Source organism: Culex pipiens, chromosome 3, assembly GCF_016801865.2.
Source record: "Culex pipiens pallens isolate TS chromosome 3, TS_CPP_V2, whole genome shotgun sequence".
In the NCBI taxonomy this organism is placed as follows: Eukaryota; Metazoa; Arthropoda; class Insecta; order Diptera; family Culicidae; genus Culex; species Culex pipiens.
In genome coordinates, this window is record NC_068939.1 from 185,320,986 (window position 1) to 185,342,585 (window position 21,600).

Here is a 21,600-nt window from a genome sequence, read left to right on the forward strand (position 1 = left end):
AGCGGAAAAAACTGGCGTTCAAAGCCAGGGGGAGGGTCGCTGCCGTTGGGTCTGTGACGGTGATACCGGTTCAATATTTCGGGCTCACTGCTGGCGACAGATGGCAAGAGTAGGCGCATGAGGGCTACTGTCAAACTGACCGGGTAGATGCGACAGTCCTCTGGTTTGAAATCAGACGGAAGGCAGTGATGCCAGATAGGGTTTTTGCGGGTGACAAACGTCAGTTGAAACACTGAGAATGATTTACTCGCTGAATTTGAGGTACTTTGCAGCTGATTCTGGCTGATCGACAGATTAAAATATTTTTGGCAATATAGGGGAAATATGCCCATTTTAAGCCTAATAAGCGGTCGTGATTGAATGATGCAGGGTAATCTGGATTGTTCCTTGAATTTCACTAAAACCAAGTACACCAACGAGTAGTGCAACTTTTTGTGAACATTTCTGTTTATTTTCACTTTTATTAAAGGTTATGCTACACTCAAACCCCGATGACACCAACTGGTGTCAAACAAACGGGTTCACTTTTTAGTTTGACACCCCTTTACACGGAGTTCACACACACCACCAAACATTTGCTTTGATTGTGTTCGTAAGCGCCGTGTAAAAAGTGACAGTTCGTCACTTTTTAGTTTGACTTTGACCAACCAACGGGGTACAAACTAAAAAAGTGTCAAACGAAAAAGTGACCAACCACCGGGGGTTGAGTGTATTCCTTTTACAAGCATTTCAAAAAAATATTTCAAAAATGCATTCTAACCAGTCGAGTGCATTGGGCCACGCCCATAGAGATCTCCACGGTTTCTCTCACGCACACCACAAATCTGTATTAGTATTTGTATTTAAAGTATTGTTTTGGTTTTGAACGATTGTGATTGGCTGAATTCCAAGCAGCTGATTTTGTTTACACTATTTTTACGCAGACATAGGCAAATCGAGTAGACCAATCGTCTGTAAAAACCAGCTGTTTACCACGTGCTCGTGGTATAACAAAGGACACAGCTGATTTTGACAGACGAATCATTCTACTCGATTTGCCTATGTCTGCGTGTACATTTTGTTACAAACTAATACACTCTCGCGCGTGGATATCTCTATTTTTCTATTTTCAGCTTAGTTCTTTTTTTCTTCCAGCGCTCTTTTGGGTCTGCTTAGTGCTGCCAAAATTGATGAAATTTTAAGCGAACACTCACGAAAAGTAGCATTTATAGCGAAAGTTTACTGGCAGCACTTGCTCACTCCAACAGGCGCTGCACCAGCATGTTGGTGGTGTTGGTGGCCACCCTTTGTTCTTTATTTGCCTTCGCTCCTCGCTCGGTTTTCTTCAGCCTTCGATTAGAATCGGTATTCAAAATTGAAACGTCAAAAGACTTAGCGCGTTTGTTTTTTTGTTGGCGCTTGCTAATTATTTACATTTTTCGGAATTATTTTTCAAGTGAGTGACTAAGTAATGGTCAAAAGTACATGTTGCCGGTAGTTGGAAGCAATTTTATATCTTAAGGCTTTGAAGTCGTTAGCGCAAGTGAAAAGATATTGATGGCGACTTTCGTTAAGCAGTTATCCTCTGATCTTGCGTGTGGATGTGTGTGCCACCAAAATGATGAGAAATGGTATCGCAAAATAGAAATTATGATCAAAAGTACAAAATGTTTGGGGGTAGCCCAATTTTTAAATTCTGGGTGAAGCCCAATTTTTGGATTTTGCTTTTTTTTTAATAAAATGGGACTGACGATTTTTTAGATTATCAACATAAAAATATTTGTTAACAAACTTTTTGAAAATTGGCTTTTGTCATGCATACTACAGTGCCTAGAATATGGGACTTTTTCTCAAAACCTCGCTGAATATTGTTTCTTGACCTATTTTAGGACTATATGTCAAATATGAGCAAAAACTGTCAACATTTACCCGTTGATACTCGAAGGTGAAGTTTGTATGGAAAAAATTAAAAAAAATGTATGAAAAACACAGTTTGCTAACGATTTTGTTAGCGGGTGCGCTACTTCCATTAAAAAATTCCCAAAAGTAAGATTCTTATTGGAAATGTAATGCCCTACAACTTTCTAGAACTACCAACGCTGTGAAACTTGATGCTGAAAAGTTATTAGCGATTTAAAAAAGTCATTTTCGTATGAAAAACATTTTTTCGTCAAAGTCAGGCTCGGGTATCACTGGGTTATTTTAAATCAATTTCGCTCAAAATTTGCTTAAAACAACCCAAAAAAACCGATTTCCGCTTGTGGAACAGGGTGTCATTTTTTCTGGGCACCCTAATGTACACGGGACAGGAGGGAGTATTTATAATACATAAAAGTATAAATAACATAATAAACACAAATAAAAGTTGATTTGCAAAAACATAGAGAATATGTTGCATGATTAAAATGTATAGTTTATTTTTCATTCAAACAGTTTTTAAATTTTATCTAAGAACAGATTTCCATTTTTTTAAAATAATAATTTATTACTAAATTTTCGGATAAATAAAGTCAGTGTTTCATTTGTGTTATCATTAGTTTTTTTTTTTATTTTCCCATGATTTTATATTTTACATAGATGGTTCAATACATTAGCTTGGTTCACGGAGACAAAAATAGTTTGCTTTCGAAATATTTCATATTCCATACAAATATGCTTTATGAAATGCTATCGGGGGTGGTGGGTAAATATACCAGAGGAGTATTGCAATCTCAGTAAGGAACAGTTAGCATTTATGGTCACGTGTCACCGAGAGTCGTGTTGCAAGTTGCTGAAGGTTACAGAAAATTTGTTCACCTCAGCAACTGAACCGCATACTCTCTGCTCTGGAACTTTTCTGAAGTTACACACCGGTACAACTGTGCTATTCGCGTTACCCACAAGTTTGCTTCATATTTATTTAAGGGTGATGAAAATAAATCTATAGTTCTCAAACCGCTTTCCCTAACCCAACTCTCGCTGCAACTGTTTCACAATTGGTGAATTCAAATAAATAAAATAAATAATTGATTCTTTGTTGTAAACAATAAATAAATAAATAAATTATTAAACTAAAATGTTGGTTGATAAATAAAACTGAAATTGATACATTCCATTAATCACAGCTGCTTTTATATTGGAGTGTTTACTTTTGTCTAATCCCTCAGGATGGATCAGTCTTTTCCTCTAGTGCTTCAAAATTTTGTCTAGTAAATTTTTCGGGACTGCTTTTTTTATGCACGTTGATGTTGCTGTATTATTATTTTTGTTTCGTTTGATTTTCACAGTGATATTGAGGGATTAGTTTAAAGGGTGAATGGATTTGAAATTAAAGCAATGATAAATAAATAAAAATAAATTATCTTTGCACACAATGTGATTTGACTAGGTTAATAAATAGATAGTACGTTAGTTTAACTTATTTCATCTCGATATTGTACAGAAACTTAAGCTGCCGACGTACAGAAAAAAGAAATCTTTTCTGCTAATTTAGACTAAAAATGACTAGTCGAGAAGATTTCCACTGTTCTTTTCAATCACACCGTTACACGCTATTGAAAATTACACTAGTTGGATATAAATAGTTTTTGAGTTGCACAATCCGTATTTACATGTTTCTGTTTTTATGTGCTGAGAAATTTCATAATCCACTGATTTTATGCTTTTCCGTCATGAATCTAATTAACGATGATTGTTGTTTAAATGAGATCTGTATGTAAAGTGTTTAAAACATTGAAATTTTGATATTTACACAGTTTGCTTTTCCTCGACATTTCTTTTTCTGGAACGGACTAGAACATACTTTACTTATTGAATTGCGATTCTGGTTGACTGATGGCAAATGAAAAACCATTTAGCAATGACTAGATATGATACGCTCGAATGAGAGTTAGTTCAGCCCAGAGAGAAGTCATTTGATGATGCTCACTTTCTTTTGACTAGTAGCATTTAGTGCTCGATGATTGTACCGTCGTCCTTGTTGAGTTCGCCGATACTCGCCATGGCCTTGGTCAGCACTGAGGCGTCCTTCAGACTGATGACCTGCAGAACCTGGGGATCCGTGCCGGGTGCACCCTGGATCATCATCTGGTGCATCCCTGAGCCCACCGTTATTGTCTCCATCGTTTCTCCGTTTTCGACCTAGAGGGAAAGTGCGACATGATTTAGTACAGGGAAGCGCTTTGAAAATAATAAAAAAAATCAAACTAATTAAAACACAAGTTCTAATGTAATTTTACAGCAACTTTCTACTCACTAGATCACACATCTGGAAAGAGATAGAGAATAGTTATTAGCTGTAGCTTATAAACAAACTTCCAAAATTGCATAATTGCAAAAATGGATCAAATTACCTTGTGTCGAAAAAACCAAAATAAGAAAAGTACAAACTAAATAAAATAAAAAATGATTTTTATTTCGCTGTAAACATCTCTACACTTACAATCAATAAAATACTTAGAAAAAATACACACAAAATCATACGTGGACACAAATAAATAGAATAAACTACAAAACATATTCTAAGAATGGCACAAAGGTTGAAAACAAACATGACTCTTAAAACTAAAATCATTAAACTGCTCGTTAAATTTAAATCTTTAATAGCTAGCTTTGGACTACGACGGTGTTTATAGCTTGGGCTGATGGTCACAATAGTTTCGTTACTAATTTGTAATTTATTGCACTTTCTTTTTGATGTTTCATTCCTGCCGAACATTTTTCCTTTTTGATTTAGCTGCGTATGAGAGACATTTGCTGACTAGAATTATGATTGCGAGCGATTGCAAGTCAAAAATCTTACAAATATTGATGATGATCGTTCGACGTTTAGATTTATGTTTTAGTTTTTAAACACTTAGTTACACTACTCATCAGTTGAATTTTTGGTTTGTTTCATCTATCGATGAACATCTTTGTTTGATGGGGAAATTAATGTAAAATGGTCATTTCATTTGAAGTGAAGTAGCAACGATATTAAAGTTTTCTGATTAAGCACAAATTTGGTGAAACTGTTTTAATTTTCAGAAAAAAGAGATTGTGGATTTCAATCTCCATCCTTAATTTGTTTAGATAGAACTTTTTTCTACAATGATAATTAATACAAGTGGAGAGATAACTCATTTTTAATGATTTAAACGGTGTTGGTTATTTTTAAATATATTTTGAACAACTTGAAACAAATAAAAAGATGTTTTTTTGGAACGTTAAAACAAAATTTCTGAAAAGGGAAAAATACATTAATTTTATTGGGCATTTAATGCTGACATAGTAAAGCAATGCCATTATGCTATCGGTTCTGCGGCTTAGTAATAAATAGCTTTAAAGAATAACAAACTCAGAACTTCTCGAAAATTATTGAAAATATTTTTTTTGTTTCTGTTTGCTAAAGAACAGCACATAAGTTTTGTTGACAAAATAAATATGAATAAATATTTTCACGGCATCATGACTGCTCCAAAAACTCTAATATTTTGATTTAGATAAAAACTCTTCAACATTTTTGGAAGATTTTTTCATTTTGCACAAACGTGACAATTTTTTTCTGTTTGAATGTATTTACAAATTTTATTTGAAATTCAAAATATGTTTTTCCTAAGATTCGGGTTTCTTCATAGGATTTTATAATCTTGAAGAATAACTAATTCATAAGTTGTTGATGCAGTTTATGTTTGAAAGAATGCCAACATTCTGAAAAAAAATTGTAGGGAAGCTAATTTTCTAAAGAATGAAAACACTGAAAGAAATATAAGGATTAGATTTATGAAATTTGCAATAAACAAAATATCAAGAAATACTTATGTGAAAAAATCAAGAAAACTAGATCATTGTTAACGACAATTAAATAATTATTTCAGTTTAACAAGCTAGAGTTTATGAGCAAATGATCTTGAAAATAACACAGAAAAAATCCGATGTTGGAATCGTATGCAAAAACATGTACAACATCACCTTTGTGAGAAAAGACTGTCATCTTTCAATGACGGTTCTGGATATAGAGCATAGAAAAAGTAATAAATTATTATAAAAATATAAGCAATTCTCCCCGAATTCCGGAAATGGGTTTTATTTGTATTTTTGTATTTGGGCCTTTCCTATCCACCCATTCAAGTCTCCATACATTTTTGGCAGCTGTCCATACAAAAATGGATCATAAATATTCGAAAATCTGAATCTATTGAAGAAATTTTTCTGATCAATTTGGTGTCTTTGGAAAGTTTTTTTTTTTTTTTTGAAAAGTTTTAGACATTGATGTGGACTATTCAGAAACAAATTAGGCTGGTACAAATATTTTAAAAAGTTTTCGGCACCCCTCCCCCCCTTCAAAATCGGAGCGAAAAATCAGGGGGCAAAATTATTTTTTTTTTGAAAAGTTTTAGACATTGATGTGGACTATTCAGAAACAAATTAGGCTGGTACAAATATTTTAAAAAGTTTTCGGCACCCCTCCCCCCCTTCAAAATCGGAGCGAAAAATCAGGGGGCAAAATTATTTTTTTCAAAAAAGTAAAATAAATCATGTTTGGTGTTATTTAAAACTGTAAGTAGCACAAAAAGTTTTTTTTCGCTATTTTTTTTGTTTTCGTCAAGTCTTGATATTTTTTGAAACAAATGATGGCAAAACAATTGAAAAAAAAAATGCATTTTAAAACACTTTTTTCATTCAAATTTTGAGGCTATGGCTTGTCAGTACAATTTTCGTTTTTTTTGACCCCCTCTCCCTCGACCCCGGCCAGGGCCGCACACAAACTTTGAAAAATATTTGCAAAGGCCTGAGTACACGTATTTTTTTTTACTGATTTTAATTTTTTTTTTGCAGAAAATCAATTTCCCAAAATTTGTTGTTTTTATTTAAGAGATTTTTTTAAATGTTTTATGGGATTTTTTTTTGGCAAAAGTTTTAAATGTAAATTTGGATTTGCAATCGAAAAGCACTTAACAGAAATTGTGCCCTTGAGTGACGATTTCTGGAAATATTTTTGTGAAACGTTCAGAAAATTTCCGAAAATTTCGTCCAAGAAACATTCAAATTTAGACCCCTGGTCGCTGACACCCAGCGAATACAAGAAAAACAATCAGGAAATGTGAAGTTTTCAAATTCTGTAATTTGTAATGCTACAAAATAAAACATTTTTGAAATTTTCTGCACAGAAAAAATAATGTAAATTTGGAAGCTGTAATTTTGGAAGGTTGAATATTACCTCTTTTATGATGTAATTTTACCTCAATTTAGACTGAAAAAGTAACATTGCACCAGAAAAGTGGTAAACTTACACATTTCCAGAGGTAAAATTACACCTTTTTCTGACATAAAAGATGTACCCCAGATGTAATATTACCAAGATTTTTTTTTTCTGTGTGATCTTTTTGAAAAAATATTTAGAAAATTTTGGAATCAATACTATTTTTTGAAAAGCACCTAAATATTGTAAGATCAGATCGAAAATCAGAACTAATATGTTTTGATGACCCCTATTTGAGCTTGACCAGAAAATTCAGTTTCATTTTTTTTTGCACACTTCAAATGGAATGACCCCAAAAATATACTCTCTAAATAAAGTAACAAACCAAAGCTACCGGTAATCAACGTTACTTAAAATTTCTAAATTACAAAAGAAAGTACGGGGTAAAGAAAGAAGTGCTGGGGATGGTCTCGGGGTTAGTTAGTATTCAGTCTGTAAAACAACAGTATGATTCATTGTAGAAATGTCAGTAATGTTAGTTGGGAAGGCACTCTAAATTCTCGTGATGGTTATGTCTTTGGTGTCCAACAGCGGAGGGCTGCTGGCCGGACTCGAGGGCAAACTGTCCAGCACGGTCGTTACGCTACGTGGCCTCTGCTGGGCGGCTTCCAGTTCGGCCCGGACCAGCTGAACTTGCTTCTCGAGCAGCGCGGGGAGGCTTTCGTTAAGGAGATCTTTGGCGTTGAGGATTACGACGCCCGGGGGAAGGACCGGGGTTGGTTTTGGGATTGCTTTGTCCCCGGATTCGAACAGATCTTTGGCGATGGTTATTTTGAGGGGGTTGTTGTTGTTTAAGCTACTGTTATTGTTGGTTGATATCACATTTGGTTTTTTGCTTTGGTTCGCCGATTGTTGGGCCAATGCTTGCTGGTTGAACAGGCTGGCAAAGTTGGCCGCCATGTTGGCATTGGTGGCGGCCATGTTAGGTACGTTTCGTGGCCTCTTTAAACTATTGAGATTAAAGCTAGTGTTGGTCAGGGGGAAGAGACTGTTGGTAACATTACTGACATTACTGGTACTGCTAGTGCTGTTGGTTGAAATGGTCACGTTTTGGGAGGAAACTGTCGTTCTAGTGTTTAGGTTTAGCGAAGAGCCTTGATGGTTAGGTACCTGCATCGGGGTTATGCACACGGTTCCATCCCCGTTCGGAAGCATGTTGGCCACCATGGTCTGGTACATCTGCGCGGACACCGGCACCGTTATCATGCCACTGACGTTCACCGGGAAGCCCGAGTAGGAGTACTCTGCGGAAATTTGGACGACATTTAGATTTTTGGACTTTTGAAGAATAAATTTGAATGGGTTATACCTTGACCATCCTCTCCGGTGATGATGAGCTGCCCATCCTGGCCCAACGTGGCCTCGGTCAGATCCACCGACATGCTTTCACCCTGTGCGTCCGAAATGGTTTGAATTGTGTGCACGTTGTTATCGTTTTGGGCTTGAAGCTGCGGAAGAGAGTGCGTGATTTTAATACATTGTATAATGTAGATTTAAAGTTGTTGTATTACCGTTGCGATTCCTTGTACTTGTGCAGTGGTTCCGTCTGGAAGTGTGATGATTGGATTGTTGGGATCAACCTGGATGATGGAGACCGTGCCGTCGGCGTTCTGGATGGTCTGGAGAACGGTGTGCGTGTACTAGAGAAGGTAGAAAAGAAGAAAATCTTTACAATTCTGTTGCACGACAAAGTACAGTAATAACACCTTCATGCTCAAATCAAAGAAAAGCAACATAATTTCAAAGTAAAACAATCTTCAATCAGAACAAACCAAGTCAACTCAACTAAAAAAATACAAGAAAAAAAAACCAAAACTGCACAACAACAATATTCTGGTAGGAGGATTAGTACGAACATCCACATCGCTTAGCGCCATCGAGTCGAGGCAAACCTGCGCGTTCAGGGTCTGCGTGGGCGAGGGTTGCTGCTGAATCTGGATTGTGCCGTCGGACATTTCCTTGATGATCTGGTGGGTGGTCTGGGTTTGCGCCTGGGCGCCGCCCGTCGTCACGATCGTCGGCGTCCCGCTGGACTGCTGCTGGATGATGATCTGCTGGCCGGTTGTGCTGCTGCTGGCCACCGCCGTAGCGTTGCTGCTGACGATGGTTGGACTCGTTGTGATAACGTTTGTGTTCTGAATCTTGATCTGTTCAACCTATGTTTATTGTACAGGATTTGAAGTCGGTATACAAAGAGTCCCATCGTCCAGGGTTAGTGGAAATTTTTAAATTTAAACGTAATTTAATAAATTTTACGTTAGTATATAGTATAAGATAAAGAAATGAATAGTATGATACTTACGGTGGAGTTTGCAGTCGCAAGCGCGTTGGCCTTTTCGTCCTCTTCGCTGAACGCTGGCAGCAGATCCTCCCGACCGTGATATTTGTAGCAGTTGATGACAATTTTCCGCAGTGCGTGTGTCCAGCTAATCTGTAACCATTACCAAAAGAAGATATACCTTCAATCATTCAACTCTACAACTCAAACGAACCTTTTGCTTCTCGTCCTCGGACCGGGCGTCCATCCGCACGTTCGCCCACGGTAGCTCCTTGGGCCACCAGCCCGGACGTGTCGAGTCCCGACCCCAGCCCGGCTTCCCGCGCCCCGTCGAGTACTTCAGCATCAGCGGAATGAACGCGCGCAGCTGGGCCTGGGTCATCTTCTCCACCGGGGTCGGAATTCCGTCGATGATCAGCGGGGGCAGCTCGAACAGCGACGGGTCGTCCTGAACGCGGGGTGGGGCCTGGGCGGCCAGCGCTTCGTCCAGCTTGTCCATCACGTTTGGGCGGAGATTTTTCAGCACGTCCTCCAGCGGTTTCGCGCCGAACACTTTGAATATGTTGTTGGGCTTGCCGGGAGTGGCGACCAGGACGACCGCTTGTTGGCCCACACGCGTTGCGTACTCGAAAATGGTTTGCTATGGAAAGGAAATACGACTTGGTTAGACTTTGGTCCATTTAAATTGTTTTGCTGCAGTTTTGGAATTACAGCTATTTGTTTAATTTTTAAAATTCTTGAAATTCAGAGTTTTTTTTTATAAGGTTCTATAAACATTTGAAAGACAATATTTTTCAACGTTTATGTCGCCACCCCTTCAAATTCAGTCCAAAAATTCAGGGGGCAAATTTTTTTTTCGGCAAACTTCTAAATTTAAAAAACAATGGCAGGTGTTAAATGTATTTTAAAACACTTTTTTCATTGAAATGTTAATACCATGGCTTGTTGTTTCAATTTTTCTACTTTTTTTTTTATTTTTTGCCACCCCCTCGACTTTGGCCAGAGTCGAGGGACATAAACTTTGAAAAATATTTGCAATGGCCTTTCTTTTAAAACAACAATTTTTTGTATTAATATTTTCAATATATCAAAATGATATTTTGGTAACTAAAAATTAATTAATATAACATTAAGGTTATTTACAAAATTTTTAGATTAAAAAAAAACTCTTAAAAAAAAAACTGATATTCAAAATTTGTAATATTTTGTCTGATAAATATAGAAACTGGACTGTAGAGATTTTTTATAAATGTTGTTTTTTAAATTGTTTTAGTTTTGTATGCAAAATAAATATTAGCAAATTCCTATTTTTTCTCATATTTTCTGGAAAATTCAGAACCTCTGATATTAGACATGTTATATTTATCTAAAATATGAATAACCCAATTCTGAAAAGCTTGTCATTGCGATTCTAAACCTTGGGTATATTTTTAAAACATAACAGCAGATTAACATCATGTCTAATTAAAGCAAAAATCAATACTAGAGTAAATTTTCATTTCCATCTATCTGCTGTGGGTTTCCACATAACACTTAAGCAGCTACAAACTGAAGCGTTTGGTACGGTATGTCCACGCATCTTAAGTTCCTGGTAGATTTTGTGAAATGTGAACGTATCATAGAATCCTCTCAGCGGTAAACCCAATGCAGTAGGGCTGGTCGCTTATATTTTGTAAAACATTTTCTAGGTATTCTCAGATATATCCGGGCAGGTGGAATATCAAAATGTTGTTAACATATCTGATTTTGTTATTAGATATCATTACCATATATAATAAAAGAAAAAATGTTAACATCCCCAAAAATGTTATCAACCAGATAATATTAAGAGAATGCCAAATTTAAGTAAGACAACAACAACTCAAGTTATACCATATGAAATGTCATTCAATCATTGATCGCATTATTCGTGTGATACTATAAAATGTGAATAAAAAAACAGCAGTTCTTACTAAATTTGTTGTTATTTTTAAATTTTAGAACTACTGACCAATTTTTCATAACAGTATGGGGAAATTTGTAATTTTTTTTCAAGGTAATATGATCAAATTTCAAGCTACTTTTCAAGATTCTGAAGCATTGAATATTGTAAAATGTAATAAAGGTGGGCAAAAAAAAGAGCGAACCGCTCAAAGAGCCGGTTCACTTAAAAGAGCGAACGAACCGTGGCTCACAAAAAAAAAGAACCGCGGTTTTTTTAAACTCCGGTCAATTTCAAAAATTTCAATGCTCATAAAAATTAATCCCAAAAGTAAATGATTTTCTCAACAAAATGAAATAAACTTTTCAGTGTGCAACTGATTGTTCATTAAACTAAAAAAAAACTTTAAAATTTTAATGAAAATAGAAGTCTTATCCACTGAAAACAAATTAAAAAGCATTTTGGGATCGATCAAAAATATGTTGATTTTTTGTGAAATTACGTTGTACAGTATCTAATGCAAAAGTTTTTTTTCGGTTTAAAAAAAAGTTCATCGATACTTCGATATTTTGAAAACTAATGATTGCAAAACATCTGGGGATGTCTTTTTCATTAAAATGTCTTTTTATTATTTTTTTGCGGCTTTGGTCAGAGTTGAGGGACATAAACTTCAAAAAATATTTGGTATGGCCAAATTTATAGAAGTCCAATGTGAAATAACTTATAAAATCACACGATTCTTGAAAAAACCTTATTCATTCAAATTTTGAAAAAAGAGCGAAAGAGCCGTTCAAAAGAGCGAACGAAAATGAGCGGCTCCTAAAAAAGAGCGGTTTTGCTAAACTCTAAGGAGAGTTCATTAACTATATTAGAGATTAAAAAATCTCTAAAATAACTGCAAATAATTTTCATGGTCCCTCCTATATATTTTCCGAGATTTTTATTTTATTTTGATTATATGTTACTATGTGGAGACGCAGTGCGCACTAATCTTCTATCTGTGTATTCTATCGAAAGACTGGATTATAAATATTCATCAATTTCACCGATATCGATTTTTGACAAAAATTTCTTCACATAACCTATTATGAGTTTCATAGCTAAAGCAACATAAAAGTTAAATAATTACAAAAAAAATACAATTTGGCTGCTGTCCATACAAAAATGGTATGTAAATATTCAAACAGCTGTAACTTTTGAGTGAATTTTCTGATCTATTTGGTGTCTTCGGCAAAGTTGTAGGTATTGTTGAGGACTTTTGAGAAAAAAATAGGTACACGAAAAAAAAATTGCAGATTTTTTTATCAACTTTTTATTCACTAAAACTCAATTTCCCAAAATACTACCATTTTAAAAGGGCCAAACATTGAATATTACGCCCATTTAAAATGCTAGTCTTGATTTAAAAAATTTCAAAATATTTTTTTCAAAGAGATCGGAAAATTTCACGCATTTTTCATGTATTAACATTGAAAATCAGACCATTAGTTGTTGGGATGTAGTCATTAGAAAATGGTGGGTTGTTTTGGTGAGATTAGGAAAATTTCAATTTTCGTGTTTCTTTTTCTTAAAGCGGCTCTATATCAGCAACCCGAGGTCCAATCTTCAATGTCTCTTAGACAATTTTATAGCAAATTTTCTGAATTTTTCAAAAAAAATATTTTTAGAAATGGTCACTCATGGTCACTATTTTTAAAAATTGAAAAACTGCAAATATTTCGCTAAAATCAAACTTTCGGTGGCTATATCTTGAAAACGGAGCCCTTTATCAAAAAATCTGTAAAGTCGATTGCAAATTCAATTTTGCATTAAAAAGTAATGTCAAACTTGTTTTTGCATGAAACTTCGATTTTTTCCAAAAATCACTATTTTTTCAAAAATTCATAACTCGGCGACAGATTTTTTGACCATGTTTCTCTATGGCTCAAAAGTTGCGGATTTTTGTCCCCTAAAACATATCAAAAAATCTCGAAAATCAAAAAAAGTGAAAAAAAAGTTGATAAAAAAATCTGCAATTTTTTTTCCGTGTACCTATTTTTTTCTCAAAAGTCCTCAACAATACCTACAACTTTGCCGAAGACACCAAATTGATCAGAAAATTCACTCAAAAGTTACAGCTGTTTGAATATTTACATACCATTTTTGTATGGATAGCAGCCAAAATTGTATGGAGACTTGTATGGGTGAACCAATGACGCAAAATAGCTTATTTGGTCATAGGGAAGGCCCCCACAAAGTTTGAGTCAAATCAAAAAATACAAGAAATAAAAATGGTCGAAATCGGCCGATTTCGTAGAGAGTTGCTCAGTTTTAAAGTGAATAATTCTTCCCGACACAGTTGACCCCACCGTACTCACCCTCAACTTCCTCAGCAGCCGGTTCTGCTGCCTTTTCCGGATGGAAGGATTCGTCTCGAACGAGTGCGGTCGCTTTTTCTTCTTGGACGATGTGATGGCCGCCGCGGCAGCCACTCCGACCACGCCGGCCGCCACCAGCTGGGCCGTCACCTCGTTCTCCATGGCCACATTGATCAGGTTCCCGTCGTCGTACGCACTTCCGGGACTGCTCGGATTATCATCGTCGTCATCGTCCTCAGATCCCGTGAGGTGGTCCTCGTCGATCAAATCCATCGCTTCCACCGAGTTCATGGTTGATGTTACTTCCTTTGCTGCTGCTTTTCACCGACTGAAAAAGAGGGTGCAAAATTTGAGTCACGCAAGTTAAGATAAGCGCGACATGGCCACGGGGTGATTATAGTTGCGCACCCCTGTCGAGTTTGGTCGGAATAAGTCCTTTTAACATGTTTCAAAACGAAGGGGATAACGCGTGCGTCCTTTATTTAAGCTATAGTTCCAGGGCTGGCCACTAGAGGAAGTGGGACGACGACGCGTGCATGCATTAACAACAGGACTAGGGGGAACAGTTATGCTCTATCTTGTTTAAGTTGCTTCTGGCAAGTGCAATGCCACGGAGTTTCATTGGTGTGTGTGTGTGAATCAGAGGGCTCTTTAAACTTCATTCGTCTCTTTCGTTTATCCTGGGTTGGTGGAAATAACAAAACGAAGGTGATTTCCTATTTCTTATGAATTTCTACATTAAACACAGAATATAGATAGAATATTTTGTTTATCAAGTTCTACTTTTGTAAAAAGATCGACTGGATATTTTTTTATAATTTCAAAGTATGGACCACATTATAAAATTTTTGAGATATGTTTTTTTTGAGATCAGAAAATTTCGCAAAGGTTTCAATTTTTAACATTGAAATTCGGAAAAAATAGTTTCTGAGATATAGTCAGTTGAGAATAACAAGATAATTAGGTGACACGTAGAAAATCAAATTTTCATTGTTTCGAATTATTTGTGAGGCTGCATCTCAGAAACTAAATGTCCGATTTTCAATGTTTCGGAGAGAAAATTCTTGGAAAATTTCTCAGCTTTTCAAAAAAAAAAAAAAAATTCATGATGTTTTTCTTTCTATAAGTTTTTTTAAATGCAAAATATACTAAAAGAATTCAAAAATTTATACCTTTAGATATAACTTCGAAACGGTAAATTTTATCAATTTACCGCTGAAAAATCAAGGGGCAAAAAATCTTTTGAAAATTTCAATGAAAATAGAAGTCAAATCAACTGAAAACAATCTAAAACTCTTTTTTTTCTGCATTGATAACCATATGTAGCATGTTACAGCACCGAATTTATTTTTTTTTTTCAAAAAATAAATTTTCGTCAATACTTAGGTACTTTGGAAACTAATGATCAGCGCCGTAGCTAGGGGTTGGCGCAGTTGGCGACCTCCTAGGGCGTCGAAATCGGTGATTGTATTATTTTTAATGTCAGTCATAGCATCCTCATTAAATATTTCAAACAGATAGGGCGCCAAAATATAAAGTTGAATTACAAATAACTAGATAATTTGGTTTAACATGTAAAAAAAATGATTTAGAGGCGTAAAAATCAATTGAATGAATATTTCTACCGAAGTGTTCTTGAAAATTTATAATTAATGCTAAACTTATTTTTTCAAAAAAGAAGGAGCGCTCAAGTTGCACAAAGTTCAAGGAGTTCTAGAAGAGATTTTCAAAATAAATACAGCATTAAAGTTTGGACCGTTATATAATGAAGTTTAAGCCACACCTTCCAGACTAAAAAAAAGTCCAAATATATGTTTTTTCGCGTTAACTTGGCTGTGAATCAAAATCCGCAAAATTCAGAAAAAAAATTTGGTTCTGTTTTAAGCTTCTTTGAAAAAGGAGTAATTTTAACAATTAAACATTTACTTTTCTGCTCTGCTGCTCTGATCATCACTTTTTCAGTTTTAGCTTAACCGGTGTTGCAAAATTGCCACACGTTCAGATTATTCTGGCTTTTCAAGTGTTATTTACACATTTACTTTTTGAATCGTCAAAAAAGCTCTGATAATGAGAAACTATTCAAACTTTTATTGCCTGGAAAATGTATTAAAAAATAATAACTTTGTAGAATATGGAATTCCATTTAATGTTTAAATTCATGTTTAAATCAAAAAATACAATTGAAAAAAAATCAATGCAAAACATAATCTAAAAAAATAAAATCATAAAAAATATTTCCAAGCATCGTATGGGCGAATCAATAAAAATGAATAAAAATTTCTTATCTTCATATTTTTTTACAAATAAAATGCTATTATTATTACCATTAAAATAAGTTTCATCATGAATTGCGCTAGATTTTGAATGATTTTTAATTGATTTTTACGAAATTTGATTCTGCCGCTGCATGTTAAAAAATTATACTTATTGTTTTATTTTTTTTTTATTTTGAAGAAGGATTTTTTTTTTTTTCCAATCACACCGAAATGAAATCCAATGCCAAATCAGTTTTATATTTTACGAATCCGGGAAAATTCCTTATTAAGTGTTAAGTTAAATTGTTTTAGCAAAACTCATCTGGATTGAGCATTCAATTGTGTGCATTTTTCTGAAACATAAATTAAAAGCAAACAAAATGCTGCTATCATTATCAATTTTATTAAATCTGAGGAAATATTCAGCCAACTTAATTCTCACAATAAATTCTCAATTCAACCTTCCTCAATTATTTTGAAAAATAAATCATAAAAAACTGTTATTCTGATTTTAACCATTAAACCACATTTAGGTCTCCAATTGGGTCCTAAAATTAAGCCAAATTAGGGATATTATTGTTCACAACGATAAAGCTTAGTTTCCTAAGCACAACGAACCTTTGTACGACCGCAAAGGATTTAAAATGGATTGCGATTATACTATCAAAATTCTTTGAAGCAATAATTGAAAAATAACCTAAATTTACCAAAATGAAAATGGCGGGGCCCCAAATTGATGCTTCGCCAAAGGACGCCGTGGACCCAAGGTACACTTTTTAAACACTTTTTTCATTCAAATGTTTAAACCGTGGCTCGTAAATTCAATGTTTAAACAAAAAAAAAACCCTAGTGATTAAATATTATTATATTTTGTGATTCGATTATCCGAAATGAAATTTTTCGAAGAGCCTGGAGTGAAGTATTTTCAAATAACAATTTGTGTTATTTTCGAACCAAGCGCATCCCGATCTTCTGACAAAACTTGTACTTTTCCAGTAATTTCCACCCGCTCGGGTTGGCCCATGCTTTTATGTTTACAATCTGGCACCACACGCGTTCTCATTTTGCTCTCCTGGATCGGATAGCATGGTTGGTTCGTTGGTAGTGTTGGTGTTGGAACGACCCTTTTTTTTCTCCTTATGCTTTTGCCCATTGAAAACAGGATACGCGTCTGCTATCGTAGCCCCGAGTAAGGGTTTGATTTAGTTTTTTTTTCATTGAGGGAAACTCAGCATATTGTTAAACATGTCATGATTGAAATTTACACTCGACTGCCCACACTAGCTCACCACACTCACTCACACTCACGAAACTCGAAGGAAATTTGCGGGGGATCTTCGAAGGAAGAAAATCCTTCCTTGGCCACTCCGGATTGCTGGGGGGTCATCTACGGCGGAACCACGGAGATCCGTGCCATATGGTCTGGCTTTTTTCACGACACCCCGTCACCACTTTCACGGTCACTTTTCACGCCGTGACGAACGACGACGACGTCCCCCATCTTGGTGATTTTTTTCACGCTGCCCTTTTGTAGCCATTATGGCCGCGCACTGCTGCTGCCCCGAAACACGGTCCCGAGACCAAAGACCAAAACATACACTGACCCCACCGAAATATGGTTTGTTTACTCCGTGAAGGATGCCGCGAGCACGCGGCGATTTCCACGGCGGCGTCGGAGCGCGCGGACCCCGAATCCGAGAGCGATTGAGCGCACATCGCAGCAGGAAAAATTCTGAGTTTGCCCTATTCTTACAAAACAGACAACATTTTGCTGAGCAAGCCCAGTTAAATTTTCGCGTTACGCACCTGCGTGAAGTTTACAAAAATAGAAACCAGTCGCCGCGGATGCACGCCGACAACAATTGACCACTAAATGCACTTACCTGCCGTTTTCTGCACGAAATCAGCCCGAATTATGCACTAAATTGCAAAGAGTGAAAATTTTCACGTCCGCAGCACTCGTCGCGATGGCCGACGCCAATATCGATTTTCCACCCAGGGCAGGAAAGAAGTGCTCATCAGGCAAGGCAGCAGCAGTACAGCAAAGCAGCAGCAGCAAGCAGGGGGGTGAGGCGTCGCGACGGGCGTCGGTGGGCGTTGGTTGACGCGGGGTGGTGGTGGAGGGACGCAGAAAATCTCGTGACGTCACGAGGGTGATGCTTGCGGGCAGTTTGGCGCTTTTATCAATGAAAGAGTGATATTTATGCTTGAATTTATCTAGCAAAATTAATTACAAGCTCATTCCAGCAGTATAAAACACATTACAAGTTACAGTTTAGATTATTTTTACAGTTAAAATCCCAACCGTGCTGACGTCACACGGTTGTTTTACTAGTCAACCTCACTAGCTCACATAATCGCTGCTGTCAGTGGGAATATGCTGGGACACGTTCGCCGATTTGACATGGATTTCTTATTGGAAAAAAATAAATATGTTGACAGGAATCTGAGTTTGATTTTAATTTTACCGAAAAAAGGTATCTAAATTATGGAATAGTCTGTTAATATTCATCTTTTCTTTATTTTAGGCAGAAGAGAGTCATACCTGGTCATAGCCTGGTATATCGCAAGCATAATAATCCAAAGTGAATCGAGAAATCAATAGTTTCCACAAATATCTTCATCATTCCAATGCCTATGAACATAAACATCCATAAGCAGAATTAAATTTCAATTCCATTTCTTCCAGTCTTTTTTATACTGCATAATTTTACACCAATTAATGTCTATTCCTTTTCAATACTTATGTTGTGTCAAGCCTTATTCTAAAATTGTTCATGCATGCATCTGATTTTTAGTAGGAAAACAAAATCACAAGGCTTCATTGTTATTTTTGTGGTTTCACAATAATATTAAAATTGATTATTTTTCTGAAAATTGAAAAGCGTCTGGAAAAAGTAAAAAAAAAAACTAAATTAAAATTCCATGCCTTATTTTTATAATTTCAATGCAAAAATACTTTAAGCAAGACAGGAATTACGATACAGCAAAAAAAAAATTAAGAAAATGAAAATATCAATGAATTTATAACAAATTTGATGTATTTTAGCAATTTTTTTTAAAAAATAAACTGTGGCTTGTTTGATTGAAAGCGGAAAAAATATAATATTAAAATATGTATTCATGATAGTTCACTAAAGTTTGTAAATCGAGTCGTACATTATTATGATGAGTGCTGAAAAAATCTTCTTTTTGAAACTTGTTTCATTATTTTACACTTTTTGAGTTGCTTTTCTGTTTGGAATTTTGGTGAACATATCATATAATTTTTCGAACAATCAGGGGGCAAAACCAAATTACCGAAAATAAAGTTTTTTAATGAAAAAAAAAAAAAACGCATTTAAAAGCTTTTGCGAACTTAATGGATTAATATTTTAACTTTTATGTTTCCATTTTTAGTCAAATAAGGCACAGCTATGTTTAAAAATAATTAATAATAAAACAATTAAATCTATGCCACAGATCGCCAAAACACTTCAAACTTGTTATAAATTCATTGTATTTTGCATCTTTTGCCAGTAGCCTAATTGTTGTCATGGTTTAAGCATTTTTGCTTCAAAATTATGAAAATAAAACATGGAATATTATTGTTTCTTGGTTTACCTTCTTGGAAACTATTTTTTAAATTAAAACAATATTTCTGCGGGAAATTTTATACAAGATTAGCTATTAGTTTTTGCGGCATATTTTTGGAATGGAGAAATTCGTTTTAATTCCAGGCAAAAATACGTCTAGATTTTTTTTAAGCGGTCCCATAAACATTTTTTTTTATTTTTGGGAGTTTTTAAATCAAGGCGATTTTGAAAAAATCCAAAAAGCAAAACAATAAAAATAAAATTTTGTTTATAGGAAAGTTAAAAAAAATCTAGACATTTTTTGAACATCAACATGATATTAATTAAGAATGACAACCTCCTGAATCCATATAAAAAGAGCAGTTCTCTCAGATTTCGGTCATTCGATTTTTTGTATTTTTTTTGTCCATATAATTTTCCATACAAATTTGGCAGCTGGCCATACAAAAATGATGTATGAAAATTCAAAAATCTGTATCTTTTGAAGGAATTTTTTTATCGATGTTTGCCATCTTTTGAAAAAAATATTTTTGAAAAGCTGAGAAAATTCTCTATATTTTGCACTTTTGAACTTTGTTGATACGACCCTTAGTTGCTGAGATATTGCCATGCAAAGGTTTACACGGGTCCCCCACAGACCGTTATTATAAATAAAAAATTTCCACCCAAACCAATGATTGGACATGGTTCCTGGGACCATTCTGCACCTCTGGGACGAGTTTCAAAATATTTGCCGGCAGAAATTTCGAATACGGTCAGTTTTAGTGTTTCGAGTAGAAATTAAGGGGAAATCACATGTAAAATGCGTAGGAAAAGATCAAAGTTTCAATGTTTTAACTCCAAAACATTACTGGTCATGGTTTTAAATTGTATTAACATGTAGCAGAATGATATAAAAACGATTTACAGCACTGACTTGGCCGGATTAAGCCGAAGTTAAGTGACTTAAGTATATTATTTACAAGTTTATACCTTAATATTTAAAAAAAAACTCCTACATCAAGGAATTTAAAGTTAAGGAAAACTAGATAGCAAAAACTAACTTAAAATGGGGTGACTTTGAGCCAAGGGGTGACATTGTACCAATAAATGCATTAATATTGCTTTGATAAGCTTGAATTTTATGTTAATTTATTTATTTGTAGACGGATTAATTTGGTCTATTTATGTTCTCACAAAGCAATTTGATGATATTGCTACGCAAATCTGCTTATTCTGTTTGAATAAAGTCTGTTGATTTAAAATTCAACTAATTAAAATAAATTTAAAATCTCCTGGAATCCTCCAAATTTGAAAATTATGCTCACATTTTTCAGTTCTGAATCAATTCCTTCTGAAATCAAATAAAACAATCAAAATATTAGGGAAACAATTTTTTTGACGTGGCAAGTTTGTGACATAGCAATCAGAATAAAAAAACTTTTTTGTTTTAAATCGTTTACAAATTTCAAACTTACGAATGAAATCCGGAGACAACTCCAGCTATCATTTAGCTCATATATTTTTGTTGTCCTGAGTAATGATTATACTTAGCAAAAGTTTAATGGCACAACTTCCCACAGGATTAATATTTCAAACCAACCAATTATTTTTCAACATTGCAGTTATCGTCATGAAATAGAAAAAATTAAATAAAATAACTTTTCATAATTGGATAAAATAATGTTGATACACTCATAGTTAGGATTCAATAAAACATATTATTGATCATCAAGAACGTTCACTAATAATGTATTCATCAAAACAAATCCTACTTCTGGCCAATGTGAAAACACAATCAATCTTTTAACAAGCTTGGCATATCTTATGAAAATATGAAAATAGTACAGTTAAATATCAAATCAAATCAAATTGTTCGCTCTACAACATTACCAGCCAAACTGGGGTGAGAGGCAACCACGTTTAACACTCTAACACCGAACCCGATATAGTCAAGTATGTACAGGCGATGTAAGTTTTCAATGTGACTTGTGTCCTAAAACTCTTGTCGGGGTCAAACGGTAAGGCTTATGAAAC

The 21,600-nt window shown here is 35.0% G+C and overlaps 1 protein-coding gene across 6 annotated transcripts; it reads right to left on the bottom strand.

The window, feature by feature from the left end:
• Positions 1–2,502: 2,502 nt before the first annotated feature.
• On the bottom strand, positions 2,503–18,095 carry LOC120426565 (DNA-binding protein Ewg). 6 transcript variants are annotated; one of them, XM_039591341.2, is made up of 10 exons: positions 17,893–18,078; positions 13,755–14,082; positions 9,691–10,116; positions 9,501–9,629; positions 9,055–9,354; positions 8,710–8,838; positions 8,508–8,646; positions 8,309–8,442; positions 4,214–4,225; positions 2,503–4,098 (listed from the first exon to the last, which is right to left on the bottom strand). In XM_039591341.2, exons 2-10 carry the CDS (start codon positions 14,043–14,045, stop codon positions 3,907–3,909), a joined length of 1,752 nt encoding a protein of 583 aa, XP_039447275.1. In that variant the 5' UTR covers positions 14,046–14,082; positions 17,893–18,078; the 3' UTR covers positions 2,503–3,906. The 6 variants fall into 6 exon arrangements, with proteins under 6 accessions (XP_039447275.1, XP_039447277.1, XP_039447273.1 ...); XM_039591343.2 differs by lacking the exon at positions 4,214–4,225 and having other exon boundaries at positions 17,893–18,081; XM_039591339.2 differs by lacking the exons at positions 2,503–4,098; positions 4,214–4,225 and having other exon boundaries at positions 4,352–8,442; positions 9,091–9,354; positions 17,893–18,092.
• Between the last annotated feature and the right edge of the window lie 3,505 nt (positions 18,096–21,600).